The sequence below is a fragment of the Diadema antillarum genome, unplaced genomic scaffold (assembly GCF_040938485.1).
Source record: "Diadema antillarum isolate AM-2024a unplaced genomic scaffold, OU_Dant_1.0 seq00000057_RagTag, whole genome shotgun sequence".
Lineage (NCBI taxonomy): Eukaryota > Metazoa > Echinodermata > Echinoidea > Diadematoida > Diadematidae > Diadema > Diadema antillarum.
Genome location: NW_027271163.1, coordinates 931,854 through 946,081, shown reverse-complemented (window position 1 = coordinate 946,081; position 14,228 = coordinate 931,854). Strand labels below are relative to the sequence as shown.

Below are 14,228 nucleotides of genomic sequence, written 5' to 3'. Positions count from 1 at the left end.
AGACAGAAAGAGAAAGAGAGAGAGAAAGAGAGAGGGGGAGAAAGAGAGAGAGAGAGAAACCGTTGATCTTCAAAGGTGTACCACGGAAAGATGACGACCAGCTTAACTAAAAGGAATGCTGGCTCAAAGGTTTAGGCAAATGACAACATTATCACATGGCTGGCAGATGGGTTTTCGGTTGAATGTTCTCACGAGTCACACAGTCATGATGACGAGAAAGAATTCAAAAGATGATGCCACAAGGATAATCCTCGCGAAATAAATGAAGAGACGGTAGTCATAGAGACGGGACAGACAGAGGTGAAAAAATATTCTGATATATAAATTTTGACTGATAAACTAATCTGTGACAGGTAGATGGAGACACACAGAAAGAAAAGCACACACACACACACACACAGATACATACACTCAAGGGGACAAGCAGGACAGACAGAGAGTGGGTGGAAGATATTGCAAGAATGGCACGACCTAGATTTTTAATCCTATTTGTCGTTCCGTTGCCCCAGCCCTTTAATCCGACATGGAGGTTACATGATGCTCCTGTGCTTTACAGGGTTTTTTTTTTTCCTTCAAAATCCTGGCAGATTTTGAATTCCAGGACATCACATGCAGACAAATAACAACATCCATTGAAAACAAGATGGAAAGTAACAAGAGGGAAAAGAGGGGAAGAAAATGGAGCGCATCATCTCTAAAACAGGGCACTGATCTGAAACAGTTGGGACAATTGGGTGAATGAGAACACTCCTCCATCATATCACTTTATACTCCATGCATCCCAAGCTTTCCTGATTAAAGCTTCGGCCACTTTCATCCAGACCCCGGCTGAAGAAGACAGCGGGTCCATTCGCGGCATGGCTTCAACGAAATTGGCGTAACAGAATGGCCAAACAAAACCCCGCGTCCTCCTACTCACAGTGACACATGTCACATGGTACTTTACCTCTATATGTGTGCTTCTGACCACCTCAATAAACAGGGGGGCATTTATGTACTCCAGTTCCCTTTCTTTTCTTCTCTTCCCCCCCTCCATCTCAAGCCTGCTCATAATTAACAACTATCACAAATCTTCCTCTCTTCGCGGGGACAGAGAAAGGAGAAGAGATGCGAGTATTTCATCTGAATAATACGCCCATCCTCTCTCTGTCTATTTCTCTTTCTATCACCAAGTTTGATATGACTGGCAGGAATTCTGGCATAATTATTCCTTGTTTCACAGTGTTGGAAAAATATCACAACATTGAAAATGGCAGAACTGCATTTGAAGGAGAAAGAAAGGACAGTGCTTACATTATAGCATTTGTTGCATTGATATACCTTATGTGCCCCCTTGCCAAATGACAATTTGTTACTCAATATCACATGAAATTTAACCAGATATCAACACAAACCTCGACTATCAATGCTATAGGCTGGGATGTATGCAAATAATATGCTCCAAGAATTTTCATCATAATTTGTTAATTTCTAAAGGGACTATTGAAGGGAAAATATGAATGACTGAATGAAAGGCAACATAGAAGGCTTTCATTGTCAAATTCAACAGAGTGGATGTAGGCACTGTCCTTGGTATTATTTCTAACATTTATTTCTCATAACTACACTGCATCTGTGCTCTGGATTCTCCTCTTCTTTTTTCACATCTGTGCTATGGTTTCTTCTTTTTTCTTTTTTTTTTTCTTGGTAATGGAAGGGAAGTCATCTCTACTATGCAGACTTCTCTAAACATATGGTGTAGTGTTAGGGAGATTTTTGTAAGAGGTGCTGATGGTGGGGGGGGGGGGTCATGGAGTGAGTGGGGAGCACAGGCCAAGTCAAGAGGGTTAAGAGTGGTATCAGCGTCCCTTAATCCTGGCTTTTAACAATGAAAGGAGGACTGTCATGGACTTTCAGCCTCCCTGCTCTTGTCGCAGGGATGGATATGAGGAGCCCACCCCACTCGACGACCGACCTCCCGATGAGATGCCCAGGACTGCCGCATCCTAACCGAATGCCTGCGATGACACTCCCGACCTTATCATTACAAATAAACATTTCCCCGGCATAGCTGGGATGACGAGCTCGACGTCTTATAGTCGATTACATGTCATTACACACACATATCATATCTGTTGCAGGCTTCCCCCCTCCGCCACCCCCCTGCTACCATTAAACAACTATTACACTGCAGCATGCCAAGACAGGAGGATGGGGATATAGTGGAGGAGAAGGGGGCAGGGGGAGGGGGGAGGGGGTGGGGGTTGGATAGAAGTGGGAGAGGGGGGAGGGGGAAGCAAAGCAGCACAGAAGAGCGACAGATGGAAGCATATGGCAAAAATCTTGTGACCTCCAAACACCATCAAAGAACGAATACCCTTAACCTGTTCCGTACTGAATTCTGAAAAGCTCATAGACTTAATGCGCAGGCCATCATGTTCCCGTACGCAACAGGTTAACTCTCTACACCAAGACATGTTGGGTGGGGGGGGGGGGTGGGTTAAAGGAAAGGAGGGGGAAGGAATATTGGTAGAAGGGATAGGTGGAGAAAGAGAAGAGAAAATGGGAGGGGGACGAGAGAGGAGGACAAGCAAGGAAGGAAGAGGAAGAAAAGGAAGAAAAGGAGAGAGGTACTGAATTGGAACGAACAGCAGAGAATCTTACAGAGAAACAGAGAGGGGAAATCATTACCCCTGAAATCAGTCTGTTTTCTAACCATCTTCTCTGTCACTTCGTCAAGTTTGCCCCTCTTTACAAGACTATGACATCATCTTGACATTACTAGAATTTGCAAAACTCCTCACTTATTTTTCCCAAACCACATCGATTATCCATTCACACAAGGGGAGAGAAAAAAAATCAAATCAACAAAATGACGAAGGCATACTGCAATGTCTACATTGAAAAGGTGTACAATATTCCTTTACAATTGCATGGTGATGCAGGATATCAATGTATTTGTATAAGAGGAAAAAGATGTAGAGATGGGGGGGGGGGGGAAGGGGAGGAGGAGTAGGGACGTAGCTAGCAAAACCATTTGTTGTTGTTGCCCCAATGTAAACCCCAGAACTAACAAACAAAAGACAGAAAATGAGCAGACATACACACATAATAGCAAATATTGGTGAGAGAAATCTAGACAAATGGATGCACATTTCACGATGAATCCTTTCTGGAATGGCGGACAAAAAATGAAAAGGCACTGGTGTATCTTAATTACATACTCTGGCATCACTCTTAATCTTAGCCACTCCATAAAAACAAGACGGGGCACGGAGGAATGCCACACAGGCACCTACGGAAACAAATCTATGTCATTTGCATAATATGGAGAGAGAAAAATATGTGACTGAAATAATTAGAAGGGGGAAACTTCACTCTGACAAGTGTTTATCCTGGGCCTGTGGGTTCTCCCGGCCTGAGCACGACACGCAATCCAAACACAGAATCGTGGGTAATCGCGCGCCCAAAGGCGCGGCCTCAATCGAATCCCCCAGACCGACACCGTCAGACGAGAATCATTTGCATGCGTTTAGCAGGCTATTTTGCCCGTGCCTGGCGTCTATCTGACTTAATTCTCAGCCTAAATCACATCAATAATCATAACTGCTGTCTCTATGAGAGACTGCCACATACTCCTGCTCTGCTCTGGGTCCTCTGATGGGGGACGACATGAATTTGAGCTGAAGTAATGCATCTGTTGCATCAAGTATCAAGCTTCACAGCAGATTTTGTGGGTGTGTGTGTGTGTGTGAGCAGTTATGCAAATTAGCTCATTACCAGGATACAAAACACGACATCAAAGCGAACCGCATCCTGGTATTGACACTTGTGTCTGGTAGATTTTTGATGTTTTCCATGCTTTGCAGTCCTTAATGCGTTGCTAGGAGACAGGGAAGAATGAAGATGGATTCCATCAGCTTCTCTTTGCTGCCTGATACAGTGCCTTAACCCTATATTTTGAGATTGCAAGCTCACCTCAGTTATATTGTCTACTGTCCCCTGACGTACAATGTACATCCTGACAGTTTTTTACAAGGAGTAAACACACATACACACACACAAACAAACAAACACGTACAGACACACACATTCACACACACACAAATAAAATAACAAACACATACACATATACACACATCCAGTGCTAGCCAAACTCCTTCGATGCACTGAGCAATGCTGATCCAGCACAAGCACAACATCAAAAGTCTTTGGGAGCCTTCAAATCGAAAAAAAAAAAAAAAAAAATCCCTCCCATGGATTGACTTCTAGTACTGCTACCAAGATGCAAAAGACAGGTCTGGCATTCTGGAAATGTCGTCATCTTGGACTCCACTCTTTGTCCTCGCCCGAGGATGGAGGGGCATATGGGGGGGGGGGGCATCAAGGGTCAGCTAGATGTCAATGAGTTCATATCTTCATCAGCCAGCAAACTCACTTAACCTACAAGACACGTTTGAACTTTAAGGCCAATGGGTATACTTTGGGACACACCCAAGGAATACACTCATAGTCAAATGTTACATTTGGGATGGGGGGGGGGGGGGGGGAGTGGATAATTTAAGATGACAAGAATTTGAGCATCATAAAGAAATCAGGTAGACCCTACCAAGGAGGGTAAGAAATTTAGTAAATAAAAAGATCAACATTAGAGAGATGGAAATCTGGATCTTTGAATTGCCCATCCTCAGCTGAGTAAAGTGCATATTGATATATCCATTAGTGCTACCAAAATTTTGTAGGTCTATCTTAGATCTATCTAGAAAGGATTAAAGAAAGATGTGAGATGGAGATACTGGGCCATTTTTGTTTGTTTGTTTGTTTGTTCATTTGTTTCACAATGAGACTGAGGAACACTTGATGCTGATAACACTGCTTTGTCATTGCTATATTCATCTAACACAATTTACTCTCATTCCTTTGGCTGCCGCGACAACGTAGCACAATCTCTCCCCGCCCTGATTTACGTGCCCATCCCCCACCTACTCCTCTGGAAAGCAAAGCGATTGATGGTGTTTGAACAACCATCCATTAGAATCTATGGCGCTGGAATAATTTATTGGTGCTTTCAGGCATGACAAACTGATTTATAACAATGATTGTACAAATAGTAGGTGCTACTCAATCTCCCAGTGCCATATTGGCCGCTATGACAGAGAACAAAAATCTGTGTAACAATTTGATCAAAGAAATCTGATCACATTCTCTTTCCTGCACCTCAGCTTCTGATGACAAAACAGCGGCACTTTCCCTACTAGATAGATCAAGAAATTTTAAAGACGACAAAAATGAGTAAAGAGGAGTAGTGGGAATTATACAATGGCTATAAACATTTCCTTGTAGGTGCCACACAAATTTCATGAATATATAAACAAAGGAAATCTGGACAAAATTTTAAGATACTTTGTTTCTACCATTTTGAATTTCCATATGGCTAAAAATCTTGTCAAATCATTGCATAGCCATAGTGTATTTTATGCATAGACTGGAATTTTGGCTAGGTGTATCCGGTAATTTTCATATTGCAGAATATGCCTTTGAATTCACAGAGAGATTAAAACTAAAGATGGAGAAAGAAAAAAAAAGACTGTGAAGAGGTTCATTATTCTAGACTCATTGCAGAGTCTTCTGCTGTGTCGTCATGACAACATCAGGTGTGCTCAGGACGGATGATGAAAGCATGATTCCGTCAATGTGCAAACACGAAAGAGAGACGCATATTTCGACGGCGCTGCTCCCCGTCAGACGTGGCGATGACATTCCCACTGGCAATATCGTTCATGTTCCCGTGTAATTGATCGCTGTTGACTGAGACAGTTACAGCGAGAAAAAACACCTCTCCGCCTTTAAAACATCATCGCCTTACTAAGCACACAGTTGGCAATTTCTGAGGGATATTCAGTTACCCACATATTTGGGAAACGCCATGTAGCACCACCTATTCATTACTGCGCGTGCATCTTTCCGTCCTCAAGTTTCCGTGCGTGAATAAATACTTACACCAATATGATCCCCTCCTTGAAGGACTCCATGGAGGAATGGAATTACCTCTCGTTACATCACAATGCTTCCCACAATTCATTGTGTCTGGATCGACAAAGAATTGGGTGTTTCCTTACTCTGCCCGGCATAGACAAAGTTTGCAGTCGACTGCTTTGCATCTATTTGTGCCTTTATCGGCAACATAGTGTGCCACTCATGTATGGTCCTTGTGAAACATTTTGCTTGCTGCTACAGACAATGTTAACTCCATCACACAGCATGTGAGCATAAAATTCAGCAGTTGCTATAAGATACCCATGAGCTCTGAAGAATAAGCAGATTGTAACAGCTTTCTATGCAAGTGTGTATTAGCACATCCACAGTCATGGTGGCGTGAGAACAAACTGGAATGGGTTCATACAATGTGGAGGTTGCCAACATATCTACCACAAATTCTCATTATATCAAATCAATGCACTGTGGGTGTCAGACCTCTTTTCCTATAGAGCAAGCAAGCAAGCAAACAAAGAGAAGACCTATAAATACTGCACACCATTGCGTTTTGATACATTTCCTGTTTTGGTTACGGGAAGGGTGGTGGTAGAGCATTTGTGGAGACACTTTTATTTTCATAGCTTTACAACTCAGACCTTTACTACAGAATTAATGACATTTTGATTACTAAAAAACATGATATCCAAGGGAATGGTATTTAAATGTTCTTCTTCAGGGAATGGTATTTAAATGTTCTTCTTCAGGGTGGACAACCAATGTCTCACAATTCTTGATCTCTTGGACTAACAATATCTATGCGATGTGAGGAAAAGCAATTTCTTATATTCTTGTTAAATCAAAATGAATCAATGTGTACAAATCTAAACGATATCAAGATGACACATTAGTACAGTGACAGCAGTAATTCAATTTTTTTATCATGGTTTCCCCAAACAACTGGGCCTAAGGGTCAGAGTCCCCCCCCCCTTTCTTTTTCTGTCTCTGTCTGTCTCTCCTCTCTCTCCATCTCTTGGCAAAGTGTGATGACCTCAAACAGAAACTTTCATTGTAGATTCATGTGACATATCATCATCATTTTACACATTATTTACCAAAAGTTTTCACTATGTTATGACACACGTTCACACAGGTTCTTCAAAATTCATCATGAGCTAAGAGAAAACAAAAACAAAAAAAAAATGAAAGGAGAAAACAAGACTGAACAATGTATCACCAGGGGAGCACAAACTAAACTTCTGAGACTGGTTTCATCATGCCGGCACTCCCTGAGCAGCCTAGAGGTTGACACACCCTCCTTCAGTCTAGCACCACTTGGCGGTTCTGGATGAAAATTGTCAACATTTGGATTGCTTGCACAGCAAAGGCAACTACTATTCAAGAGATAGCTGGGCCTTTTTTGACATTTTCCACGACATTCATAAAGACTTTTCCAGAATTTGTTCTCACAGGGGAATGCTGTTTGAGAGAAAAAGATGAGAGAGAAAGCAGAATAAAGAGGGCAAGAAAAGAACGAATAATTCCACATTGTTCTCATCATCAGTTTCTTTGGTGTGTGCCTGTTCAAACGGAAGGAAGTTGTCACCTTTTTACCTTTGCACACAGCGGAGAAGAGTAAAACTAAAAAAAAAAAAAATCCCACCAACGCCAAAAGGCATACACTGTTTGATGAGAAATCACTCCAAATCACACACACACAATTTCTCCCTCAAACAGAGTACTTTAAAAGGTGGGAGAGCAGGCAATATAGCTCTATCAACACGAGAGGAGCACGATATAAAGATGGAAGCTGTGACACTCTGCGAGGAGTTATAAATTTGCCGCGGCACAGCGCAGGAAACACGGCGTGTTTGTTCTGGGTTCATACTTCGTCAAAAGCAATCTCATTTGCATATCATATCTACAACTGCAGGTGTGATCAATGCCTGCTTTGTTGGCTGGCCTTGCGAAAGTAAAACTTTCTCAGATTCGTTTCACGTCAGGTTCAGAGGTGGAGCCACGTCAATTTTGGTGTCATACAAAAAGATGACATGCTCGCGACATGATATCATGGGGATTGTGATCCTCAATATTTTTATCATGTTATTTGGTTCAATTCTTAAACAAGAAGGGCAAGATAAACATGTCTTTCAAAGATTGTTACACCTAAGATTTCTTTGTCTTTCTTGCTTGGCCAAATATATTGCTGTGCCATGGGGGACTTTGAAAACTTTTACTTTTGTGTCATTTTGCATAATTGCAGTTGAAGACTGCACAGAGGTCTTGTCCAAACATTTTTGTTGCCATGGTAATTGTTGCTGTGAACTCTGCTGTTTAAGAAATTTGATGCAAGAGCAAAACTAAAAAATGGGAATGTCTTTGCCAAACAAGTTTTCTCACCTAGTTCTGCCTTATGTGTACTAATATATTCATGATGAAAGTCACCATGAAAACTGAACACTCTGTTAACCACTTGAAGAAACACTTTTTGAAATACATCATGTATGTGTGAAAGTGTATGTGTGTGTGTGGGGGGGGGGGGGCGTATCTAAAATGGAAGCAGATGAAATTTCTTCTCCTAATCTTTGGAAACCTACATGATACAGCATTAACAAAAAAAAAAAAACAGTATCAGAATGCGCTGTTTTACTTACAAGCAGATTGATTTACCTCTTTGCTACATTCAAGATTAGTCATCCATAGAGAAACTGCTGTGATCCCTAAGAGACATAAATCATCCGATCTAAACTGTAAAGAGGTTGTATCTTGTTCGCATGCTAAACTGGAGTAGACGGTTCCTCATTTTATTCTTTATCCCCCCTTTTTTTAGTCCCTGAGCACAAACTATTTTCAAAATCAGTCGGAGAAATGGATACAGGGCACACGTAGTGATACAGACAAGCTGGTACCTCAGCGTATCTCTCCAGACGAGGGGATATTGTAAAGATGAAACCGACAGACTCAACAGGGACAGTAGAAGATTAATGACCTGACCTCCCACGGTAAAAAGAAAGAAAAAAAAAACGAGGCTGAAACTTGCCTTTTTTATCAGAAAAATGAGAGGGCAATGAATTTGTTTCTTCTTCCCCTAAATATTTCAGCAATTTGAAAAATTGATGTGTGATACATAGCTCAATGACAACTCCAAACTTCTGCAACATGCATATATGATCCCCCTTGTAAGGAAAGTAATGTGTACAACTCCAAAATAAAATACGCTTCAATCGATCTCCACTGCATGATATCATATGCAACTCAAGGGGCCCACTGAATTAATGTTAAAGTTACAAAATCATTTTGTTTAGAATTGAACAAAAAAAGTGATTACCTATAAAAATGATTATAAAAAAATCATTACAATAATATATTTAATCTCATAACACAGCACAATTTCTTTTATTAGTTGCAACAAAAGTGAAATGTGTCACAAGGAGAGAAATATCATTAATATTTGAGTGTACCCTTCAATAATTACTCTTAAACATTACACCAAAATAGTAGCAAGCTTCAGTGCCTCGAACATAGTTTCATATAGAATATCTGTCATTTCTTATGTACGAGACAGATTGTCAGCACTGAAAGACAAACACACATACATAGAGACAAGAAGATAGTCACAGAGACCACCATGCACAGCCTTGAAATCCTGACCTCAATTGCCACACTGGAAACACAGCAAGATTTCAAATAATACAGACCAGAGGTAGGAACTATAACAACTGCCACCAAAAAACATACAGATTATGACAAAATGAATGAATTTACCTCAAAATATCCATCGGCCTTTCTTGTTAAAACCATAATCAATTGTGCACTTCAGTTCCTTCCCCAATAAAAACTAGGGTCAAAAGCAGTTAGCTGCTGTGTGCATTGCTAATTAATCCTAATCAACCACGGCAGATACAGTAAAACAGATGGACAACTGTTGACTTTTCTGCCATGTATGCTTCCCATACCTCCTTTAGCAGTCTTGTTCTGCCTATTAATCCAATTCTCTCTCCTTTTCTCTCTCCCTCTTTCACACCCGCACACACACACACACACACACACACACACACACACACACACACACACACACACACACACACACACACACACTTTTTATATTTTCTCTCCCAGTCTGTCACTATGTCTGTCTGTCTGTCTCTCTCTCTCTCTCTCTCTCTCACACACACACACAAACAAACACATATAGAAACATATGTATACATCTCCTCTTTTCTGTATACTTAATATATCTCTCTCTCTCTCAGTCACTCTCTCTCTCTCTCCCCCTCTCTCATTCACACACATACACACATTTCTCACTCTTTCTTTATTTGTCTGTCTGTATATCTGTCTGTATGTCTGTCTGCCTGTCTCTCTCTCTGCCTCTGTCTCCCTGAGCCCTAAAACCAACCACCGCACTTGGCAGTGATTCACGCCGTCCGGGAGACCCGAAGTCTGCCCCATATTTTCGCACATCGTTCCCATGTTTTTTCTGGATTTCTGACGATGCGCTATATAGGCCTCGATGTGAGCGGGTAGGAACTATACCAAAGCCCCCCTCCATTAGGATCCGGATAATAGCCCGAAAGACAATTGGTCTCCCGGACTATATTAACTGACAAAAAAAAAACGAGAAAAGAGAAAGATACTGGGCGAGAGAGAGTTAGAGAGAGAGAGACAGACAGACAGAGAGAAAGTTAGAGAAAAGAGATAGATAGAGAAAGAGAGAGAGAACGCGATGGAAGAAACTCACCGCAACTTGAACATGAGCATTCTACATGACAATTTATCTGGAAGGAAATACAGAAAATAACTTGGGGGCATCGGATCAAATTTTGCAAAGTGCACAGGCGATGCCAAGAATGCTGTATGGGATTATTCACCGATGTTTGTCATCATGCGTTCCCTTTCTCCCCACCCCCCCCCACCTCTATCCTTCCAAAAGAAACAACAAAAAATTTTATTTCCTCCTTATCTTTCCCACTGTAGAGTGCTAGAGACATAGATTTGGGGACAGAGATCAAGAAGAGATGCTTTCAGATGACAAGACACGATGACAGGTTGTTGGAGTATGAGGAGATGGTTTATCAATACACCCTGCATCTAATAATGCTAAAAGCTCACAAACCCACTGAGAATTTCTCTCTGCTCTTTTTTTTTTTAATGCCCACTCAATGTTTACACATTACTATTTAGATCTTCTTCCCTTTTATCTGTTTCTTTTTTTCCTTTTTTTCCTACATTCAACTTTATTGTGTTTAATTCCCTATGCAAACTTAGATGCCATTTCACAACTTCTTTGCATATGTGTTTCCTCAGTCCAGTGGTCAACAAAGTGGAATGAATAATGACCGATATCCAATCATGACATCCAAAGCCTCATATACTCACAACTCTTGAGTTAGATGGACTCAGATTATTTCTTTTCCTTTTTTTTTAACAGCACTGCTTCAGGCATGTTTCTAAATTCTTACCTTAGGAGGAAATCAGAAACACTCTGGATTGATTGACCTGTATGACTAACAACAGGATTTTTTTCTGAGTATTGTGTACTCAAGGCAAAAGAAACACTCTTTTCGATGGTATTATTTCAAGTGAACCAGCTTGACATGGCTCTAGTGCGCTTTAAGAAATAGGGAAAAATCAAACATACAGAGAAGTGAATATTTCATTCAAACCTGATAATATGATGGCATTGGAAATCCCAACATATTTTCACACAGCAATGTTTACCACCCTCACAAGATAGGGAAATGTCATCGCCTCACATTTTTCAAAGACATAAATACAAAACAAACAAACAGACAAATAAACAAAAAAGTGTCCTTTTATTAAAATGGTATCATATTCCAATCAATAGGCCTATATCAATTCAATTCTGAAATGAGACATTATTGTCAGCATTAGATTACTGCACACTTGTAATAACCAAACATTGATGACTTCTCTGGGAGAGAGGGTTGAAAAGTTGCACAAAAAAAAAATGAATCCCAAATATACCTTGGATATGTTTTTTTTTTTCCAATAAACCAAAAGGAAATTTGGAGGTGATGACATGGTCATCTTTCATCTAATTTGTAGTTGTTGTTTTGCTCAATGTCACTGTTTGTGAGAACATGTGTATCTTGAAATTCTACAACTACAACGTCATGAGACATGGCTGCAAATAAATCTACTGGAGGCAAGTGAGTTGGACTTGACTTGTAGCTTCTGTAGCTATGATAATATGAGCATTAATACACAACCCAGTCAGATAGACTGAGACAGGAACCAATGAGAAATGGGAGGATTGAGAGGAAGAGAGAGATATATAGATAGAAACATACACAAAGAGAGATAGAAACATATATGTATATATATATAGAGAGAGAGGGAGAGAGATAGATAGAAAAGTACATAAAGGGAGATAGAAACATATATGTATAAATAGAGAGAGAGAGAGAGAGAGAAACATATATATATATATATATATATATATATATATATATATATATATATATATATATATATATATGTATGTATGTATGTATATTGAGAAAGAGATAGAAACATATCAAGAGAGAGAGAGAGAGATAGGAACATATACAACCTACAAGGAGAAAGAGATAACTTTGGACAGAAGAAACAGATTGTCCACATCAATGTTGTTTGCTTTACACTTGTCCTTCTGTCGCACATAATGTTCCCAGTTTGACGATCAGTAACATTCTTCAGATGACTGTCAGTGTCAATGACAACGGCACCCAATTACTCACTTGCTCCATAAATCAACTGCCTGGGTAAACATGTCACTCCTACCGCTAAAAAGAGAAACTTCAAAATCTTTACTGACTTGGAACCCCACAGTCATTTGTAAACCGGAGATCACAACCCCCACAAAAATCATGCTTTTCCTTCAAAGCGATGGTTTTTAGTCAAGAATACAATAGCCATGCCTTCAGGTTCCATGCCTTCAGGTTGCAATTCTTTCTAAATGGCTAGCACGCAAATAGGTCATTGCTGTGAGAACAAAGTTATTGATATTGAACGAAGAAAATTCTTTCTTCTTTTTTTTTTCAACAGTCACTAAAGCGAGGGGTAATGTTCAATGCACGATAAAACTATTCAAATTCATACACATCACAATAGATGCAAGCTTGCATTTGAGTTTACATGATGGATGCATTACTCTTCTTTTACCAGTTTTGTTAAGCAGACAACTAACAATTTTCTTTATTGTCATATTTTTAAAATACACTATAAAACACATTCTGATCAGAAAGAGAGATAACTTACACTAATTAGTCTATAATTGGGCCATGAATAACAGGGAACTTTTCAGGTAATTGATTGCCATCCTCTAATCAAAGCAGATATACATTAACCCAAATACAAATGTAAATACCCCACACACCCCTCCCCTACAAACATATTTATATAATGCACCAATAACATACAAACATATCAACATCAAAAGCAAACACAGGCATGTACAAACTCACACAAATGCACACACACACACACACACACACACACACACAGACAAACATTCAGGCCCTATACACCAAACTTAACTAAACATCTTTACCCATACACTAACATACAAAGCAAATACATACATTTAATCAAACTCACATTTAATCATGTACACACAAACACACTGAGGCACATACCCAGTACACAGAGGCAGTCTTCTGGAATAACTAGGTCAATGACCCCTGATGCCTTAGGACCCCGTGGGGGCCACACTAACTCCAGCTAGCTACCTTCACTTTTATGACCAGTCTACAGAGAGTCTGGTCACATGGAGTGGGCATGAGAGAGAATCATAACATCTGGCCATAGCCGGGGCTCCAAGACTTTTGAGATTTTTTTCTCTTAATACTTACAAATCATCAGTGAAGATGTTGCTTTAAAAGCTTTATGTCACCTGCACTGTCTCTCTACAGGGTAATACATAGCACAGATTGAGGAAATATTAACTCCTTTATTACCACTAGCAGCTATAGTGCATGAGAATATCATGGAGTTGTGATAGGACAAGGATAACTACTTGTGAGGGGGTTAAACTCTTGACTTCAAGGCTTCTAGACACAATGCTTTGAGGATTAAAGGGTAAAGCTTTGAAGTTAGGCTATGCCAGAAGCCTAGACAAAGTGCCCATGTCACATAACCTGCATTTTTTTTCATCTCTCTCTATCTCACACACACACTGAACTTTTGATTTTTCCCTCATTACTTCCTCTGGCTACACAGACCGGAAACAATCGCAATATGCCGGGGATATTTTTCCCCCTTCATTTTAATCA

General features: G+C 40.2%; 1 protein-coding gene across 1 annotated transcript in view; it reads right to left on the bottom strand.

Moving 5' to 3' along the window:
* LOC139725724 (netrin receptor UNC5C-like) overlaps nt 1–14,228 on the bottom strand; it is a 156,816-nt gene that overhangs the window by 18,333 nt on the left and 124,255 nt on the right. The window contains exon 8 of the mRNA XM_071636808.1: nt 6,007–6,027. Within this exon, the coding sequence (XP_071492909.1) occupies nt 6,007–6,027 (21 nt within the window). The remainder of the gene's footprint in view (nt 1–6,006; nt 6,028–14,228) is intronic.